Raw genomic sequence first — 22,361 nt, forward strand, 5'->3', positions numbered from 1 at the left:
ACGTGATGCCACTGTGTGTGGATTTGAAGCATTTATAAATGGAAGACACATTATAGGAGAGGTACAGTGGAATACAGTCTGTATAGAATGGAATTATTCAGCGTTTGTGAACATTTCTGTGGTGTGATTAATATAAGGGACCCTTCTGGCAGGTTAAAGAGAAGGAGCAAGCGCATGAGGAGTACAGTTCTGCTATCAGCGAGGGACATGGGGCTTACCTTATGGAAGAGGAGGCTGCTGTAAGTTTGCTTCAAACTGATGCTCATGTAAGCCTTGGTGCTAAATATCATGTTGTATTTTTGAAACACCAGTCAGACCAAATGCAGACAACACTTCCCATAAATATTCTTAATCTTCCTTCTTGCCAATTAGAGGTAGTGGACAAGATTCAGTTTAGAAAAGTTCAAAACACCAGCACACCCTTACCTCCTCCAGGCAATTTTCCACTTGGTGCACGGCCGAGAGAGTCGGCACTCTCAATACAGTCTGACAAAAAATTGAATCAGCCGGCACAACAAGTAAAGTGCAAGCGGGGCAAAGCGCTGCTTTCTGAATAAACACGCAGGGGCTTTGCCCCGCTTGCACTTTGCTTGTTGTGCCGGCTGATTCAAGATTCAGTTTAGCCGCAGACTCCAAGCAAGTACAGAACACCATAGGGCCAGATATATGCTCTTTTCACTCCACAAATTCAGGCACACTGCATTAGGAGATTTGTCACCCCTGGTTAAATCTGGGCTACCTCAGGTGATATATCTTCCCCGAATGCTTTCCAACTGGCAATAAAGTGAAACTCCAGTGGAAAAGCATACACAGTGCTTTGTTTTCTGAATTCACCTGAAATTCTTCTTAAGGAACTATTTAATATATGAATATTATTTATAGGATGTCTTCACAATGAGTCTTGGAACGCTGCCTCCAGAAGCCACAGTCATCATAAAAATCACCTACATATCAGTGCTGAGTCAACGGTATGATGGTCGTCCTTTAGAATTCCGCATTCCTTCTGAAGTAGCCTCTTGGCAAGTGGAAAATCCTTTGAAAGAAAAAACAGAGGTCTGTATAACAAGTAGTACTCGTTGTAAAGTGCTATTTATATTATAATAGTGCCATACTGTATGGTGTGAGCTGCACCTGGGATTTTCTTATATCAGCAAAATGCATCCTAATTATATTCAGTGGTGTAACAGTCGGAGCAGACCCTGTGTCTATGAGGGCCCAGAAAAGAACTGCAGAGGTGTCTGCCAAGCTCATTTATGGGTGTATGGGGTGGAGGGGTTATCGTTTGCTCCAGCACCTTACAATTCTTCCCCTGAATATATATATACGGGTATGGGATTTGTTATCCAGAATACTCAGGACTTGGGGATTTGTGGATAAGGGATCTTTCCCTAATTTGACCTTAAGTCAGGGATCCCCAAACGTTTATACCCGTGAGCCACATTTAAATGGAAAAAGTGTTGGGGAGAAACCCAAGCATGAAAGAGGTCCCTGGGGGTGCCAATAAGAGCTATAATTGGCTACTTCATAGCCCCTATGTGGACTGGCATAAGGCTCAGCTTGGCATTATACTTGTTTTTTCTGCAACCAAAACTTGCCTCCTTAGCAGAAATTCCAAACATGTTGCTCCTGAGCCACTGGTTGGGGATCACTGCCTTAAGTCAACTAATGATTTAAACATTTATTAAACTTAATAAGATTGTTTTGCCTCCAATAAGGCTTACTTATATCTTAGTTGGGATCAAGTACAATGAACTAACAGATCCAATACCTGTGTATATACATATATATACTGTATATATATAAAAAATATCATTAGACCGGCACACCCTTATTAAATCTTTGCAATTGGTCTTCATTTGAATTATTAGTGTAGTAATTATTAGTAATTATTTTATTAGTAGTAATTATTCTGTTACTAATTCTTCACCTAAAATGCTATATGGTTGTAAAGTGTCACTGACCCCTGTAACCAAGAGACTAACTAAGCTAAGCATTTAAACTAAGGTTTTGCAAAATGTCTTAGAATACCACTGTCTGCATCATAATCCATCTACCTATTTGATAGTCCCCAAGCGTTCATTGAGTTCAACCTTTTATGACTAAGTATAACCTGCCTAACTGCTAGTTGATCCAGAGGAAGGCAAAAACCCCATCTGAAGCCTCTCTAATTTGCCGCAGAGGGGAAAAAATTCCTTTCTGACTCCAAGATGGCAATCGGACCAGTCCCTGGATCAACTAGTACTAAGAGCTATCCCCCATAACCCTGTATTCCCTCACTTGTACTGAGAGCTATCTCCCATACCCCTGTATTCCCTCACTTGTACTGAGAGCTATCTCCCCTACCCCTGTATTCCCTCACTTGTACTGAGAGCTATCTCCCCTACCCCTGTATTCCCTCACTTGTACTGAGAGCTATCTCCCAAACCCCTGTATTCCCTCACTTGTACTGAGAGCTATCTCCCATACCCCTGTATTCCCTCACTTGTACTGAGAGCTATCTCCCCTACCCCTGTATTCCCTCACTTGTACTGAGAGCTATCTCCCCTACCCCTGTATTCCCTCACTTGTACTAAGAGCTATCTCCCCTACCCCTGTATTCCCTCACTTGTACTGAGAGCTATCTCCCCTACCCCTGTATTCCCTCACTTGTACTGAGAGCTATCTCCCCTACACCCTGTATTTCCTCACTTGTACTGAGAGCTATCTCCCATACCCCTGTATTCCCTCACTTGTACTGAGAGCTATCTCCCCTACCCCTGTATTCCCTCACTTGTACTGAGAGCTATCTCCCATACCCCTGTATTCCCTCACTTGTACTGAGAGCTATCTCCCCTACCCCTGTATTCCCTCACTTGTACTGAGAGCTATCTCCCCTACCCCTGTATTCCCTCACTTGTACTGAGAGCTATCTCCCCTACACCCTGTATTTCCTCACTTGTACTGAGAGCTATCTCCCATACCCCTGTATTCCCTCACTTGTACTGAGAGCTATCTCCCATAACCCTGTATTCCCTCACTTGTACTGAGAGCTATCCCCCTACCCCTGTATTCCCTCACTTGTACTAAGAGCTATCTCCCCTACCCCTGTATTCCCTCATTTGTACTGAGAGATATCTCCCATACCCCTGTATTCCCTCACTTGTACTGAGAGCTATCCCCCTACCCCTGTATTCCCTCACTTGTACTAAGAGCTATCTCCCCTACCCCTGTATTCCCTCATTTGTACTGAGAGATATCTCCCATACCCCTGTATTCCCTCACTTGCTAAAAAGCCATCCAACCCCTCCTTGAAGCTATATAATGTATCACCCAGTACGACTGGTTCATGGAGGGAATTCCACAGCTTCACAGCTCTCACTGTATCAAACCCTTTATTGAATATGAAAATGAAACCTGTCTTCTGGACTGGATGTCTTCATGTCTGCTGAAAAGCTCTACTAGTAGATAAAGCCTGAGAGAGTTTATTAAGTTTTTTATTAAACCACTCTTTTCTTGCTTTCTTGGGTTTAAAACATTTGCAAGAGGGGAACAGTTGCACTGTGCAACCCCATTGCTTTTATTTTTGCGAGGAAAACACATTATGATTCATGGGCTCCTCCCCTTCATCAGATGTATGCAGTTATGTAAACTAAAGCTTTACGTATCCACCCCTCAGTGACATTAAATATATCAGCCCATCCATGTGTATAACATAATAACCCTGTAAACTGTGTTCTTTACAAATTGGTAATCTGCATTATCAGTCAGCAGCAAATACATTGTGTTACTAATGTTCTAAGGGTAGCAAGTTACCCACTTTTCTTCCCACGTCAAAACTGTAACAATAAATAGTTGTTTCTGTAGTCATGTTTCTATCAGATTAATAATTTACAAAGAAAAAAGATAAATATAAAAAGACAGACCGTTTAAATCCTCAGGACTCTAAGCCACCCAGATCCAATAAAGGTGGCCATACACAGACAGATTTAAGCTACTGCAGCGGAAGCTTATCTGCCCATGTATGGGACTCCCCAAGGGGCCATCCCGATCGATATCTAGTCAAACGATCAAATTAGCCCGGTAGAGAAGCACAAAACATAATGTACAACATTTCTGACCTACAGTACTTCTTGTGATAGGCTTTAGTTCTCGTTTAAGCTGATAATACAGGGTAAGATGCACTAATTTGGTGCATGATTTGGCCACCCACGCTTTGGGCCAGATCTTCCAACAATCAGATCATAAAGCAGGCCTTTAGATATTCTTTGCACGAGGACTGCATTTTCTTACCAGCAAATATAAAAACAAGTTTTGGAAATACAGCAAGTTTTCCAATACCAGTGAATTTAAAAAAAGCCAGACTTTTATTTAAATAACAAAGGGAAAAACATATTCTAGTAACTCTGCCCCTGTATTTATTTTGGTGCAATGCCTTTGTGACAAGCCCAGTTTTGATACAGAATCCTTTAGGATGGCTGGAGTTTTGGGACAGTTTGGATACGTCTCAGCTAGATGTTAGCAGTCTTTTGTACATCTTTTTGTATTTTCTGGTAGGATGAAAAAGAAGAGGATAAAAAAGAAAAGGAAAAAACAGAAGAGGATGATGAAGAATCGTCTGAAGATTCAGAAGATTCAGAAGATGATTATGAGGAAATCTTTGTGCCAGATGGGTAAGTGTTGGGCTCATTCATAACAGTAATTAAACCCAATAGGATTGGTTTGGCTCCAATAAGGATTAATTATATCTTAGTTGGGATCAAGTACAGGTACTGTTTTATTATTACAGAGAAAAGGGAATAATTTAACCATTAAATAAACCCAATAGGGCTGTTCTGCCCCCAATAAGGGGTAATTATATCTTAGTTGGGATCAAGTACAGGTACTGTTTTATTATTACAGAGCAAAGGGAATCATTTAACCATTAAATAAACCCAATAGGATTGTTCTGCCCCCAATAAGGGGTAATTATATCTTAGTTGGGATCAAGTACAGGTACTGTTTTATTATTACAGAGAAAAGGGAATCATTTAAACATGAAATAAACCCAATAGGATTGTTTTGGCTTAGTTGGGATCAAATACAAGGTACTGTTTTATTATTATAAAGTAAAAGGAAATCATTTTTAAAAATGTGAATTATTTGATTACAATGGAGTTTATGGGAGATGGCCTTTCTGTAATTCGGAACTTTCTGGATAATGGATTTCCGGATAAGAGGTCCGATACCTGTACCATTTTCCCATTCTACTGTACTGCACATGATAGAAAGGCTTTAAAGAAAAGATCTATTAAAAAGTATTATTATTATTATTAACGTATTTATAAAGCACCAACCTATTCCACAGCGCTGCAACATAATTCAAAATTGGACTCAGTGGGAGATGGCATTGCCATATTTTCTGGATAACAGGTTGTGGGATAATAGACCCCATACCAGTTCTAACGCTTATCGTGTATATGGTGCCTAGTGAGGCTGGAGCCATCACTATAAACCACAGTTTATATCATAGAAATTGGTTTCATATAAACCTTTTAGAAAACATATTTCGATGTTATTTTTGCATGTCAACAAATATTGTAATGCAAGGCAATCCATTAGAACCAAATGTTTTTCTTCCTTTAGTTAATCTGTGGAAGTGTAAGAGCTAGTATAAACTTCTGTTAGAGATCTGCTTTTGGTGCCTCATAGGAATGAATAAGAACAGTCTATCATTATGAAGGAAGAGCATTACCATATCAACGTGGGCTAAAGTGCAACATTTCAGTCAATATGGCCTTGTTTTTTGTGCAGTAACCAAATATTACTCTTTGACTGAACCTTTGACTGGACTTTTGTCACAACTTGGGTATCTTGGGTAATTTTTTTTTCTAGCTAACACATTTTAAAATTGTGGAAATGTTAGTTATTACTTGTTTTCTCTTTCAGTTGTTTCTCTCTGGAGATGTCTATTGAGATGCCTTCCAAAATTGAATCCCTTAAATGTGAAGCACACAGGATTAAACAGAAAGTAAGTTCTATCTCTAGAATTTGTATTTCACTATAAGTATATAAACCATAAACTAAAAAGGGTTTAGTGTTTGGACATGAACAAGTTGCTTTATAAAGTTGACTATACTTGGACAGAATTTTGCTGTAAATGCAGCCACTCTTGGCCAAGTTGGCAAACTATTAGAGTGCAGACACACTAGGAAATTAGGCACTAATCTGCATGCTTTCCAACCAGCGATAACGTAAATTGCCAGTGGGAAAAGATATGCATCACTTCGGTTTCCTTGCAAGGCAGCTTTGGTGACTTCGGAAAGCCAGAGCAACACATATGTTTTCCCCCAAGCAATTTACATTTTTGCTGGTAAGAAAGCGTTCGGAGGAGCTTAGTCGCCCACACCAGAGGAGATTAATTGTGGGGCAACTAATCATCTTGTGTATCAGGGCCCTTAGCCTGAGTAGGGGTCCAAATCAATGGCCTTGGCAGATGATATATCATGACTGTGTCAGATATTGTTTGTAAAGGCTGGAAAATTGTATTGAGAAAGTAGTGGCCAAATGGGGCTCTTTTGGTGATGCAGTTTAGAAATCCCATACTCTGTGGACAAATATGTATTTAGATTTAACACTTGCAATAATCACAAAAGGTTGCTTTTGAGCTCTGCTAAAATGACTGTACAGGATGCTCGTGGCCCTTGTACACCTACCATCTGCTGTCTGCTCCAACTTGCCCACAGTGCCAGATGCCAGCCTAACATTAGCAAAAACTTACGTTTGTTTCAATACCTGCCACCAGAGCCACATCTGTCCTGAAATGTTTGGGGCTACATTGTGCGCAATGAAATACTTGGGGCCAGACTGTGCCATGAAATACTGGAGGCAACACTTTCTCGTGAAATGGGGACCACAGTGTGTTTGTCATAAAATGCTGGTGCACCTAGTTCTTCTTTACTATGATTACAAATGTGCAGTGGTTGATTTTTTCCTTCTTTCCATTATTTATATGTTGGGAGATATGAAAATGTACAGTGCTGTATAAAGTCTCCTATTATAAATACAGATTTACATATATACATCTATACTGGGAGGTCTGTTATGTGCATCAAATAAATCCTGTACCATGGTAGTATTGTTCTCCTATTTGTTTTAAAATTGATCATTTTTTCCCATAATTATTAGCTATGTCACCCTGATTTATTGCTGTTCATATTTTTGCCCTATAGCAAACTGATTGCAAAGCTGTGATCACAACATTTGAAGACAGTGATATGCACTATGACGGCTTTTATCTGGAAATCACATTGGAAGACCTTTCCTTTCCTAGGCTGTGGGTTGAAAAACACCCAGAACAAGACAGTGAGGTAAAATATACAAATCTTCCTTGAATGTGTTCTGTAATGTGTGAGATAAACAGATGGTTTATAAACACAGAACAGGACATATTTGCTCCTACACCTATCGCTAGATTTTAACATTATCTAAAAGGAAACACGCGTCAAGAGGCAGTTTCTTAAAGCCCTTATTTTGAAACCTAGCAAAGACTTCCCATGGGCCCTGTAGCTATAGAACAACTATAGAAAGTAATTCACTAAATCATTATGTTGGAGTAAGGGAAACATACCACAATGCAAATAGGCTACTAAACCTCACTTGATAAACAAATAGGAGTTAATAAATATGTAAACCTTAACATTTTTGGAACAACAGCGCCACCTGCTGGTCAGTTTCACTGTGTGGTCAGAGAGAAATATGTTCCAAATGAAAACAGAAAGTTCTGATGTTCCTCTGCTCAGGAAAGAGATCAAAAACCTTAGATGACTTTTTCCTATCTCTTGCCTGAGCAGAGCAACATCAGAACACTTCTCTGTTTATCTCTTTGACTGTACAGCCGGAGATGGTGACCAGCACCTGATGCTGGTGGTTCGCCTTCTGGTTCTGGTTTTAGTATGTTACAGAATGGACTGTTCATACCTTCCTCTTCTGACTCTTTCCAATTTTCAAATGGGGGTCACTGACCCCAGCAGCCAAAAAACTATTCCTTTGTGAGTCTACAGTTTTATTTTTATTGTTACCTTTTATTTCTTACCTTTCATATTCTTGTCTCAGCCACTGCCTGGTTGTTAGGTTAGATGCACCCTAGCAACCATATAGCTGCTGTTTTTAACTGGAGAGCTACAGAACAAAAATCTGAATAAGTAAAAAACAAAAATAATAAAAAAAGAAGGCCAATTGATTATTTTCCAAGAATTGCACTCTCTACGTCATACTTAAAGTTAATTTAAAGGTGAACAAGCCATTTAATAAGTGTCTCTAAACAGAGAATATGGGCGTTCTATATTTCAGGTGTTTCTAACTGTGAGCAGGATGTTGATACGTCAGGAATAAAGGGGGAAATGTGAAAGTAACAGTAAAAGGAGAAATATTGCAACATTAAAAAAGAACAGAGTAGAGCAGATTGCATTAAAGGACCAGTCACACTAAAAAAATTATGTAAAAAATCCATTCTGCCCCCCTCTAATAACACTTTTATCCTGGACAAAGTTAATTATTTTTTATTGTCTTATCAATAAAGTCTGAAGTGGGCTGCATTTCAAAAAAGGCGCCAGGGCGACATGAATTCTCAAAGGTCCTATGTGCTAGAATCTCCGGGTAACCTGACTGTATTGTTAAAACTGGAAGCAAGTAGCTGCAGCTTCACACAGGATTCTCCATTTTTGTTTGCACCCCTGCAGCATTTAGATTCAGATAGGGCAAATTTTTTGACCACGCCCACTTTGTGGCCACGCCCCAGTTGCCACACCCCATTTTTAAAATAGTACCCACGATGGCACAATAGACAGCACCCCCATGCAGTGCTCCCCATACACAGTGCCTCATTTGCCCCCATAAACAGTACCCCCCCATAGACCATACCCTCAATTGCCCCACAGACAGTAGCCCCCATAGAAAGTACCCTCCATACACAATGCCCCCATACACAGTAGCCCTCCTTACACAGTGCCCCCCCATACACAGTGCCCCCCCATACACAAAGCCCCCCCCATACACAGTGCCCCCCCATACACAAAGCCCCCCCATACACAGTAGCCCTCCTTACAGTATCCCCCATACAGTGCCCCCCATACAGTGCCCCCCATACACAGTACCCTTCCCCATACACAGAGCCCCCCAATTGCCCCCATAGAGAGTACCTGCAACCGACCGCTCAGGCACCGTCTGTTCTTGGGCTCCTGCTCCTTATTCGGCTCCTCGTACGGCGGCGACAGGACCTTTTATAAGGTTGCGCCCGTGCGTACGTGTGACGTCACACGTACGCACGGGCGCAACCTTATAAAAGGAACTGTCGCCACCGTACGAGGAGCCGAATAAGAAGCAGGAGCCCAAGAACAGACGGTGCGGGAGCGGTCGGCTGCAGCCAGCGCGTCCCTCTGGCCTGGATTGTTTAATCCGGGACATCGGGACGCGCTGTAAAAACCGGGACTGTCGCGACCCCTGAGAAAGGGTCATTCGACCCCCAAAGGGGTCGCGACCCCCAGGTTGAGAACCGCTGAGATAGGGTGTGTGTAATCAGTATTATCCTCAGCATCATTCGTTTCTATAGAAGCTACAAACAGTGAAGGAAAGAGCATGATGACCTAAAGGAAAACTATACCCTCAGAATAAATTCTTAACCAACACATAGTTTATATTATGTTAAGTGGCCTATTAAAGAATCTCACCAAACTGGAATATATATATCAGTAAATATTGCCCTTTTACATCTTTTCCCTTGAACCGCCATTTAGTGATGGGCTGTGTGCTACCTCAGAGATCACATGACCAGAAATAATGCAGCTCTGACTGTAACAGGAAGTAGGGTGGGGGCAAAAGACTGAACTCTGCCCACTGATTGGCTGATGGGGCCTAGCATGTATGTGTGCCCTTGGCTTGTTTGTGTGCACCGTGAATCCTTTGATCCCAGAGGGCGGCCCTTAATTCTTAAATGGCAGTTTTCTATTTAGGATTACCCAATGGCACATACTACTAAAAAAGTATATTTTTATGAAAATGGTTTATTTAGATGAAGCAGGGTTTTTCATATGGTATAGAAGGTAATCACACTGATGGATTTTTTTTTTTACATAAAAAATTTAGTACAGGTATAGGACCCGTTATCCAGAATGCTCGGGACCAAGGGTATTCCGGATAAGGGGTCTTTCCGTAATTTGGATCTCCATACCTTAAGTCTACTAAAAAATCAATAAAACATTAATTAAACCCAATAGGATTGTTTTGCATCCAATAAGGGGTAATTATATCTTAGTTGGGATCAAGTACAGGTACTGTTTTATTATTACAGAGAAAAGGGAATCATTTAACCATGAAATAAACCCAATAGGGCTGTTCTGCCCCCAATAAGGGGTAATTATATCTTAGTTGGGATCAAGTACAGGTACTGTTTTATTATTACAGAGAAAAGGGAAACATTTAACCATTAAATAAACCCAATAGGGCTGTTCTGCCCCCAATAAGGGGTAATTATATCTTAGTTGGGATCAAGTACAGGTACTGCTTTATTATTACAGAGAAAAGGGAATCATTTAACCATTAAATAAACCCAATAGGGCTGTTCTGCCCCCAATAAGGGGTAATTATATCTTAGTTGGGATCAAGTACAGGTACTGTTTTATTATTACAGAGAAAAGGGAAACATTTAACCATTAAATAAACCCAATAGGGCTGTTCTGCCCCCAATAAGGGGTAATTATATCTTAGTTGGAATCAAGTACAGGTACTGTTTTATTATTACAGAGAAAAAAAAAATCAGTTTTAAAATTTTAAATTATTTGATTAAAATGCAGTCTATGGGAGACAGGCTTTCCGTAATTCGTTACTTTCTGGATAACGGGTTTCCGGATAAGGGATCCCATACCTGTATTACCGTTTCTTTGAGCAGAGAAAGGAAGGCTTGTGATGGTGTATGCAGAACAGAATGTAGCCAGAATTGCCTCTAATTTATTACTTCTGGGACTTCAATGCTGCTAGGATATACTGTATATCAAGGCTGTTTCTATTGCCATGTAAAAGGCGTAGGTATGGTGTACTATTCTTTTAGGCTATGCATAAATACAGTATTTCTGTTTGCAGGGAATAGAAGTGGATAGGGGTGTGGGTAAGAGGTTGGCTTGGCCTAAGGCTGATGCCACATGTTGATCCTCATCCTGCAGAAAGGCACAGTCTGAGAATTAGCCCCTCCGCTAGTCCCAGCCTCCTGCCTTTACCTGAACCTGGAACTATTGTGTCGGCCCACATTGTGTCTGAGCTACTGTGGGCAACTAATCTCTTCCTTCCCACCAGCAATAATGTGAATGGCCTGTGGGAAGTCACCAGAAGTTTCCTCACAAGGCAACTTCAGGCAACTTTACAAAAACAAAGCATATGCCTTACCACAGGCAATTCCAGACTAAGAATCAAAATAGACCCTGGCATTTTAAGTAAAGGGAGGCCCAAACAGCCCCCATGGGGCCAATAAATTGGGGGGGGGGGGTTGGTGAGTGCCCTTGTGAATTTTAATTCTCCCTTAACAAATCCCTCCACCCTACAGCCCCAACACAAATGACAGCCTTCTTCCTCCTCATATAACAGCACCCCATACCACCCAATAACAACAGCTTTTTTCCTACACCCTAACCCACAAATGACAGCCTTCACCCTTTTCACAAGTGACAAGTTCATCTATCTACCCCACCCTTCAATAGCCAAAAGTGAAAGACTAACAGACAGACAAATTAAACAGAAAGAGTGACAGATTAAAACCAGCACAAGTCCATCTACCCGCATACTCACATACTGTGACACACTTATCCCCAATCCCCCATCCCCATCATCAGAATTCGGGATCCACCCCGACTTCTGCAGCAGAAAGTGACAGGCCTCCTTTGGCACAAACCCTTCCACTTGCCAGAAAATGACAGCTTGCCTTTCTCACTCCTCACAAAGCCCACTTGCATACCTCTCCCCCTTCCACTGAAAAGGACTTTTCCCTCTTCACATACTGGCACCCTGCCTCCTCCAGAGCTAAAAGTAACAGACCTCCTTGAAGCTGCTGCCCAAGCCCAGTAGAGCCCACTTACCATAGGAAGGTTGTCCAGGGAATATTTACTGTAAGTAGATATTCAGAGTGGTCTCTCTGCGCAGAAAGGCTACCTGCCTTTTGTAGGAGGGTGTATTGACACTGAAGACAGGAGGCAGAGCGATTCCCAAAACATTGTTTGTTTTTCCCAGTAACCCACAAGGGACTCAGCATAGTGAGGGAACTCACCGAGTGTGTAGGCAGCACCCAGAGGGCAGGTTTTATTTTGTGCTGAGATGGGAACCCCTGTGATTCAGTAACCTGCTTTGTAGCTGAAGAAAGTGTCTGCTTTGAATCCGGCAAGCTTACAGTATATATTTACATCTCCCTACAGGCATGCATGCTGGTATATCGCTCCAGTCTTGAAGATACATTTGATGATTGGAACGTAACCATCTGCCTTGATTGCTCCAATTCTATGGAATCCTATTTTGAAACTGCAAAGCAGCTTGCACTAGAAGCAATTAGTGATTTTTTGCATGCCGATCACAAGCTAAATGTAGTTCTTTTTGGTACAAGTAAGTCATTTGGTCACAATAGTCATTCATTTTTCAAGAGTTCTGTGCTAAGACATGATATCATGCTGTCCAAATTGGTTTGGAGTTTCTTAACCAACGCAGGATGCAGGGGGGTGCAGATGAAGCAGCGAGGAGTGGGAGGATACAGGTGGGGGGCCAGAGGAAGCAGCAAGCACCGGAGGGAGCAGGGGGGAGCCAGAGGAAGCAGCGAGCACCGGGAGGGCGCAGTGGGGGGGCCAGAGGAAGCAGCGAGCACCGGGAGGGCGCAGGGGCCAGAGGAAGCAGCAAGCACTGGGAGGCTACAGGGGGGAGCCAGAGGAAGCAGCAAGGACCGGGAGGCACAGGGGGAGCGGGAGGACACAGGGGGGTGCCAGAGGAAGCAGTAAGGACCGGGAGGCACAGGGGGAGCGGGAGGACACAGGGGAGCGCCAGAGGAAGCAGTAAGGACCGGGAGGATGCAAGGGGGAGCGGGAGGACACAGGGCGGCGCCAGAGGGGGAGTGGGAGGAAGCAGCAGGGAGCGGGAGGAAGCAGCGGGGACACAGGAGAATGCAGCGGAGGACGCGGGGGGAGCTGGAGGACGCAGGGGGGAGTGGGGGGACACAGGGGGCAGAGGAAGCAGGGGGAGCGGGAGCACACGGGGGGCAGAGGAAGCAGGGGGAGCGGGAGGACACGGGGGAATGGGAGGATGCAGTGGGGGAGCAGGAGGAAGCAGCAGAGAGCAGGCCATAGTATGAGGGCACAGGACTTTTAGTCCTGCTTAAAAAGTTTGAGGACCCCTGATGTAGACTGTGTTAGTCAGTGCTATATTAGTAAAGTGTGTCCCACCCCTGCAAGAGGTGCAGCCCACATTGGGGCTATGACCTTACTGCTTGCCCTAAGGCAGGGGTCCCCAACCTTTTATAAGAGTGAGACACATTCAAGTTGAAAAAGTATTAGGGAACAACACAATCGTGAAACAAGTTCGGGGGGTGCCAAATAAGAACTACGATTGGCTATTTGGTATCCTCTATGTGAATTGGCAGCCTACAGGAGGCTCTGTTTGGCATTGCACTGGGTTTTTATGCAACCAAAACTTGCCTCCAAGCCAGGAATTTAAAAATAAGCCCCTGCTTTGAGGCCACTGGGAGCAACAACCAAGGGGTGGGTAATCACCATGTTAATATTCTATTTTAACATTTTCTGCGATATTAGCCATTTAAGGATAATGACACACTAGGCTGTGCCTCGGCTTATCTCTGCATTTTTCTACTTCCATGTTTCTACACGCAGAGACACTGAAGCGCATATGGCCTAGTGTGCCCTTACCCATGGACTGGTAAAACCAGGCTTTCAGCTCTACATATTTCAGATCTAACATATTCAGTTGCCCTTTACAGGGACTATACATCATTTACATCAGTCCCTGCCCCATTGTAGATTACAATCTAAACTCCCTGTCCCAATCAACTTGTCTGTATGTGTACGGTACAAAGTCTCTGCAGATAGTATGTATGCATGTATAACTGTAATTAGTAACACTACATGGATACGCAGTGCTATACAATCTTTGTGATGCAGCAGAGCTAACCTTTGCTACCATTTTGCAAGAACTAGAAATTTTGCACCCATAAATTCATGATTTTGTTAGATAATTGGTTGCATTTTTTTTATTTTTGGTGGGGAATGTCCCCATTATTTCTGAATGAATGAATACAGACTGGTACGAAGTCAGTTATTTCGAATATATAAACTGCTAACATATGGTATACACATTTTTATCTGGGAATTGGTATCTGTATTAGAAAATTGATCCTGCATTTAGAACTAGGTTTTCTGCTAAGACAGTGTGCACACAATCTGTTTATTTAGAGTAAATAATTGACATTGTGGTTCCTTCTGTGCTCATGTTGGTAGGCTTTAGAATCCTCTTCACTGCAAGTCTGTTGTGGCTTTTGACACAACCCTCTGGGGGAACCCTGGGGATTACTGCCACATTCAGGGTTCCATAGGCACACTTGGGCAATGGTAATCAGAACAGGCCATACAGATGCATTGGCGCTTAGAGCAACCAGTCTAAAGTGCAAGGAGTGGGTTTGGTAAATAGTATTAATATACGCAGCCTATTGCATTCATTTGTATGCACCTAACCTGCGACTGCATTTATAAATGAGGCTTATAATCAATAACTGGGAGTAAAATGTCGCTTGATGGCATTACTGACATTTTAAAAATTTGTAACCAAGCTCAGATGAAGGTGTTTTCCTGTTGTTTATTTAGGAGTCCTTCTAACACTGGTTAGCATGTCTTGCAGCTCTGGGGCCCTAAATTACCCGAGTTGTTCCTCACTAAGTAACATTTATTATTTTATTGCCTTATCATCTGATGTTACATATTTTGTGTTTTACAGATTATAAAGAATTTTATCCTTATACAACTCAGAACTGGCGGAATGACAAAGCTAAAATACGAAGGTTTATCAAAGTAAGCACATTCTTCTTTACTGGGCTGCTGCACACACCAGTTGTACAAATGTTAGCCTTTCAGTCTGTTTTAGAGCAATGCAGTGCTTATTCCCATGCCCAGCTAGCACAAGTGCATTGTCACTTGCTAGTGATTACCCTTTTACCCTTGTCAAGACCTGTAATATTTTGAACCCTGGGCTGTGGTGGTTTCTCATTGGGGCGCTGAAGGCATTGTGAGTTTGCTTGTCTAACACTTCTGTCTCTGTTGTTGCCACCTCCAACCTCATTGTGCCTGGGGTCAGTAATAGTTCTATAAAGCCAGCCTGTTCCTGCTACCAGTTACTTGGTCATTGTAGCTGCAGTCCAGGTTCCTGGTTATCCTGTGTCTCTGCCTTGAGTCCTAAGTTTTTGCCTTGGCTCCTTTGAAAAAAAAATGCAGGTTCTGACTGTAATAAGAAGTGTGGGGTAAAAGGCACAACTCTGTCTATATATTGGCCAATGTAGCCTACAATTTGTGTATGTCCTGGGTTTGTGTGTGAGCACAGTGCCTCTCATGTGTACTGTAAATCCCTATTATCCCTATGACTATTATGTAATATTTTTTCCAACAGAAAGATGTTGTTGGTGTAGGACAGAATCGGGAAGCGCATTAACTTTGGGACTATTTATAATTGAAGCAACTCATGTTTGGTCCTTGCGAGGAAGATAATTAGTTTCAAAACACAGATAATCCCCCAGCCTAATGGACTCCTGCTAATAAAAGTATCACACCAAGGGAGGGGGGTTGTATACTGGGAATATAATTATCTTCCTCACAATGCCCAAATATAAAGCAGCTCAAATTTTCCATGTCCTCCATAGTATATATATACCTGAGTTCTGGCTTTTCTTCATGATTTTTTTTATTTCCTAGCTGGCAAAACCAAACATGGGGGGCACAGAGCTGTGGAAGCCTTTGCAGGCCTTGAGTTTGTTGCCTCCATCCTCGGGAATGCATAAAATTCTTCTTATATCCGATGGGCACATACAGAATGAGAGTCTTGTCTTTAAAATCCTGAACAAGAATGCTGGGAAAATGAGTATATACAGCTGCGCTGTTGGGTAAGAAATGGTGTATTGGTATTTGGCTTGTGTCACAATATACTGTTAAGTGACACTAGGGGTAAGTGATAAAGTTGCTTTACTTTTTACCCATGATGCAGCATTTTGTGCTGCTGCAAAGGCTTATTTCACCATTGTGTGATATTAATGGTGTGACAGGCAGCAAAGCCAAATGATGGATACGTATAGCTAGAGTCCGTAGTTACTTGCAAGCGAGTGTTATTAAATACATTTCAACCCAAAATCCATCATCTGTGTGATAACTTGCCAAAAGAATCAAATCCAAAAGGAGACCATGAGAATAGAAGTGTAAGCTTTATTCAGACATGACTAGAACATCACCTGACATGTTTCACGCTTTATGCTTAGGGGCCCACAAACGCAGTACAGGTTCCAAGCTCATTATTTAAAGGGAACTAAGCCACAAAGCCACACCCCCTGTACATACACGTTTAGGGGCGGCTTGATTAAACTTTGAGATTAGAGCTCACTAGAGAAAAACTCACTTTCTGTTTATTCATGGAATTTTTAGAAGAAGAATTATAAAGAGGCGAACTCTAATTTTCACCCATTGATAACTACGCTTCTACAAATCCTATAGGAATGAGTTTTACTCACGTACTTGTTACAAGGAAACCACTCCAGAACAAGTCTTAATAAATAAGCATACATAAAAACATACATTTATATATGGAATAATGTACCCCCTATTGTAAATTAAAAGGATATTAGAAGTCACCACAGCTGCAGACCAGCTACTTTTATACAGGTCATGAAACTCCGAGGTAACTTCTTATATCCCCAAATTTTACACCAGGATAAACATTATTCTTTATAATACACATGTTTCAAGGAGGCATCTGACAGTTATTACATCACTAAGCACATTATAAATATATATAATAAATATATATAATAAATTGCAGAACATACCAATATAAAAATATGCATTTATCTATAGTAACAAGAGTCCAGAGTTCCCACAACAGACTGGCACCTAAGGGATTGGGCACAGGTATCATTTTGAGGCAGAAGTGACACCAACCAAAGTATCAGCTGCAAATATATCCGGCACATTGACCCCTCAAGGACATAGTGATGAAACTCTGGTGGTAAAATGCTGCATTGGGGGAAAAAAAACATGGCACCTTGAGCCCGAAATTGCACTTTGCATACTAAATAAATGGCCACTTTTATAGCTCTGCTGGTTCCAGGTTCAGATTTTAGTAAAATGTTCCCAAATCCTAGATGTTAACCCACCCCAAGTACTAAAATCTCCATACTTTACATATTAGCAAATAAACTGCAAACTTATTATAAGAATTTATAAATAGTGATGAGCGAATCTGTCCCGTATCGCTCTGCCGAATGTGGCTACCATGCAACTTTATTGACGCATGTGATTTTTTTTTTTATGTGGCTCCAACTTTTTTGACGCGACCGTGACTTTTTCCTCACTCTGCAAATTTTTTTTCCCCATTTCCGCCAATGGGGAAATGTGGATTTATGCTGCGAATCCATCCCTGCTGAAAAATTTTGCTCATCACTATTTATAAAATTATGAATCTCGAGTCCTCGAGAACTTAACAGGTAATTACACCTGGAATGTCTCCGAAGGTTAGTATGAATACAAACACAGCGACATTTCCCAACATATACACCCGCCTAGTTATTATTAGGCTGATGACAGACAAGGAGATCAGTTGCCCAGTGATTAATCTTCTCTATTGGTGAATGCTTTCCTTTTGCTGTAATTAGTGTTGTTAGATAGGTATATCCCCTCTAGTTAGGCAAAAATAATTTGTTTGTGTAGCCCACTTTTGCGGATTCAGTGCTGCTACAGCTTTTCTTTGGCGCTACAGGAGCCCTGAGCCCCCGCTTACTATGGGGGACAGGTGTTTCCCAGCAATGGCGTGCCTCCACCCAGGGGTTATGTTGTGGGACTATAACTCCCACCCTGGGACCTTGATGTGATACTGTGCAATGCAGGGGATCAACACAACTCCCGGCACCTTGCCCCTCCCCGGGGTAGTTGCTTACCGGCGGGTAGGTAATCCCGGATGCAGGAAAAAACCAAATACACTCGGATTGTAATGAAAGAGATGAAGATTGTTTATTTGGGTAGGACCTCTCCAGGAGTGGCATATAACGAACGGGGCCGGTCCGGGTCTGCAAGCTGGGTGTGCTGCGCTTCGGGGTTGCAGGGGAGGGATGAGCTAGGCGAGTGTTTCTGCCTTTTCCCCTCACTATCCTCTCACCAAATTAGCTGCTTTGAGTTTTTATTCTAGCTCAGATGAGGAATTTTAACCAGTATTGCGCTCGTTGGTGTAGGAGCTCCTCTACAACGCGGCCATCATCTGGGTTCGCTCTCTGGAAGTCTCTGTTAAATGCTTTCCTACATTCCGAGAATGTAAATCGCCACAGGCGATGGAAGGAAAACATGTGTTTTATTACTATTTTATATATTAATTTCATTTGGGATTTAATAAAATACCACTAGATATTTGTAATTTTAAGTGCTTTATAGTTTTCTGTGATGAGTACAGTGTAGTTATAAACCTTTAGCCTATTCTTCCAGTACAACAGCAAATAAACATCTGATGAGGTCTTTGTCTCAACAAACTCGTGGTGCCTGTGTGTATTCTGAAGACCCTTTAGTCTCTACAGAAAAGGTATGTGTGTAACTTAGTGTTATTAGAATTTAATCTTTTATATAGGAGATTCCCCTTTTACTACTTATATGTTCAGACTGTTAGATTTTTGATAGACTTCGTTATTAATTTGTAGTTGTAAATAATGTAAATATATTGTTTTGTTAACTAATCTTTTCATTGTAACCATCCATTGATTTGCTACTCAATATATTCATTTTAATATACAGGTATCGGACCCCTTATCCGGAAACCCGTTACCAGAAAGCTCCAAATTACGGAAAGCCCATCTCCCATAGACTCCATTTTAATCAAATAATTCAGAATTTGAAAACTGATTTCCTTTTTCTCTGTAGTAATAAAACAGTACTTTTTATAATTTACCCCAACTAAGATATAAATAATCCATATTGGAGGCAAAACAATCATATTGTGGTTAATTCATGTTTTATTAATTTTTTGGCAGACTTAAGGTATGGAGATCAAAATTACGTAAAGATCCCTTATCCGGAAAACCCTTGGTCCCGAGCATTCTGGATAACGGGTCCTATACCTGTACACTTATTGGTGTGGGTTATTTGCTGCTTCTCAAAAGAACCGGCACCCTAGTATGAGGGGTTATTATTAATATTATAATATTATATTATTATTATATATAGTCAAAAATCTTACAAGACTATCGCCTTTCATTTCTGTTCCCTAAAGGATACATCAATCCAAAAAGTTTTTTGCCTTATTAAAGAAAACATGATTCGAAGTAACCTTGCAATATACATTCATTACAAATTTGTAATGGTTTTAATTTGTTTATTTATTTAGTATATATAATTTCTATTAAAAGCAGTGTTTATCTGTCCCTTTTCTATTCTCTGCCCTGGGGGCTCTGACTTTTGAAACACAAGCCAGCTGACTGACAGACCTGCCTCGCTGGAGGAGACTGACCTTTTCAACATTGTTTACAAAATCATAATCAGGAGTTCAGCAAAAGCTGCTTTCAGTAGCAATTACTTTTACAAACAACTTTTAAAGCACTAAACAAATGTTAAATGTTAATACTTTCATATTTTATTAGGCAAAACGTTGTTTTTTGGGTCGACCTGTCCTTTTAGATCCTAAATCAGTTTTACCAGAACATATTCCCCACTGCCCATTAAAATGATATTAGAAGTCACCTTGAGTCAGGATTGAAGCTTCCAACAGCTGTAGAGCCATGTGTTTGCCCAGTACATCTATAGGGTCCCAGGCTGATCCTAAATAACCCATATGGACACCCTCATGATTCTTGAATTTCCATAGTGTTGGCAAATTGCTATGTGCTCTGTGGGCTGACGATAACAGCGCATTCTGATTGTACTTCTCTTGATGTGGACTTATCTACTTATCTAACAGATTGGATTTCAGACTCAAGGAATATGGTCTCCTTCGTGCTGGGATATGTCTGTTAAATGGCAGCAAGCAAGCCTGAACTGCCCAGAACCAATACAAGCTCCAACACTCATACCCCCATTGTTCCCATACAAGCATCTACTAGTTTGTGGGTTTGTCTCTGATTGCACTCAGGTATGGATTTTCTGTTTTACAATTTTCTACTTATCATGTGATTGGTTCAATATGGTGACAATACGTTGGTTCATACACAGTATATTATTATATTACTATTAGAAATTCGAGAAATGTTCATGTCAAGGTGAAAGTAGTAACAGGTTGAAAGAAGAAGTTGATTTTCGTGGTACTTGAAGAAGTCATGAGATTGGGGATCATTTATGAAGGTGATCAAGGGGGAATGTTTAAAAGGCAGAGGCACTTATGTGGGTTGCCCATGGGCGTTCACGATCATCCTGCACTTGAGTGGCACATGTATATCTTCAGAACAGGGCTCCTTTGTGCCAGTGATGCTCCCCTCCGTGCCTTTCAGAGCTAGGCCTTTTATAGTAAGGAGCAACAGTGCTCTAATGGGCCCACTATTTGAGTTTCTTAGTTTCTGCAGCACTTTTACCTACCCACTCACAAATACTATTGTCATGATAAGACCCAAATAAAGAAAGCTGCCTCTGATTTGAGACACATTGCAGGGTGTTTGAGATACAGGTATGGGATTCCTTATCCAGAAAGCTCTGAATTATGGGAAGGCCATCTCCCATACAGTCTGTTTTAATCAAATAGTTCAAAATTTGAAACAATATTTCCTTTATCCCTGTAATGATAAAACAGCACCTTGTATTTGATAGTAACATTAAATATAGGGTTTATTTAATTTTTAAATGATTTTTAACACCCTTAAGGTATGGTGATCTGAATTACAGAAGAATCCCTTATCCAGAAACCACAAGGTCCCACGCATTCTTGAAAATAGAACGTACACCTGTACTACAGTAACAATGTACAATATAAAAATAATAATATACAATACAATATAAAAATGACATTTAGGGGCCGATTCACTAAAGAGTGATAACGCTTAACTCGTGTTTTTTTGCGTTAAAAAGCATGCAATAATTAAGTCCCGATTTATCAAAGTCAGTTCGCATTCGTTAAGACGCATATCGCATGCACAAAAAAATCGCAATGCGTTATTTACCTCGGATTGTGTTAATTAGCAAATAGAAATAATTCTAACGCATGATTCACAAACACATATGAAGCGTTAAACGCGCTAAATATCGCATTAGTCTGTGCGAATATTAACACCTACTTGGGGCAGGCGGTACTTGAAGAACATTGTGGTTGGTGAGCTTTTGGCAACACAATATGGACTTTGCAGTGGGATTTATTCAAGTCTGTGTTGGCCCTAGAGTGATGCAGCCGCCAGTTTGCAGGGAAATGGGCATTTTCAGAACAGTAGTTTTCCGAAAGTAATGGTTACGTGCGTAAAATCGTGTGCTAATATAGCATGCGGCGAAATATATCGCGTGCAGCGGGAAATAACGCACGCGGCGGGAAATAAAGCAAGAAAACTGCTCATCTCAAGTTAAATAACGCAAAGAACATTGCGTCTTAATTATGACACGTGTCCTTTTAGTGAATTGAACGTTAAGTCGCAAAAAATAATAATCGATAAAATTTTTAACTCATGCTATAAATAGCGCTCGTTTTATCGACCTTTAGTGAATCTGCCCCTTAGGCTCAAAGGGTCGAAGCCCTAGCCCCTGCACGGTACGTCATATTATTCTTTTAATTTACCTCTCTTTGTACTTTTAGGTCACACTTAAAGCTTCATTTACAGATCATGAGCTTGACACTGCGGTATCAGCTACCGAATTGCAAAAATCTACAGGAACGGTAAATATTTGGATGAAGGGTAAACTTAATAGTTGCATGGGTACAGTACAGTACAGAGGTGTTGCCAACTGCCTGCCCATATTACATTGTTAATAAACAAAACAACCTGGTTTAAAATAGTTTTTTTTAGGTATTATTTGTTATATTGTACCTGTTAGCCTGCAAACACCCCCCCCCCCTATCACTGTGATTCAGAATAAGCCCTGTTAGTAGCAATGGCAGTAAATTCAGTATATTTAATATCTGTATGTGCGGCGGGAGTTAATTTCTGTCAGTTTATAGTATTTTTAAGC

The 22,361-nt window shown here is 41.2% G+C and overlaps 2 protein-coding genes across 2 annotated transcripts in view; both read left to right on the forward strand.

Moving 5' to 3' along the window:
• parp4.1 (poly(ADP-ribose) polymerase family member 4, gene 1) overlaps positions 1–22,361 on the forward strand; it is a 116,142-nt gene that overhangs the window by 83,381 nt on the left and 10,400 nt on the right. Inside the window, exons 19-27 of the mRNA XM_031896231.1 lie at positions 4,534–4,649; positions 5,905–5,986; positions 7,188–7,325; positions 12,411–12,594; positions 14,983–15,056; positions 15,951–16,138; positions 18,717–18,810; positions 20,179–20,349; positions 21,988–22,068. Of these exons, the coding sequence (XP_031752091.1) occupies positions 4,534–4,649; positions 5,905–5,986; positions 7,188–7,325; positions 12,411–12,594; positions 14,983–15,056; positions 15,951–16,138; positions 18,717–18,810; positions 20,179–20,349; positions 21,988–22,068 (1,128 nt within the window). The remainder of the gene's footprint in view (positions 1–4,533; positions 4,650–5,904; positions 5,987–7,187; positions 7,326–12,410; positions 12,595–14,982; positions 15,057–15,950; positions 16,139–18,716; positions 18,811–20,178; positions 20,350–21,987; positions 22,069–22,361) is intronic.
• The window catches only part of LOC101733406 (protein mono-ADP-ribosyltransferase PARP4), a 100,988-nt gene that overhangs the window by 23,169 nt on the left and 55,458 nt on the right, over positions 1–22,361 (forward strand). The window lies entirely within an intron of this gene.

Source organism: Xenopus tropicalis, chromosome 2 (assembly GCF_000004195.4).
Source record: "Xenopus tropicalis strain Nigerian chromosome 2, UCB_Xtro_10.0, whole genome shotgun sequence".
Classification (NCBI taxonomy): domain Eukaryota; kingdom Metazoa; phylum Chordata; class Amphibia; order Anura; family Pipidae; genus Xenopus; species Xenopus tropicalis.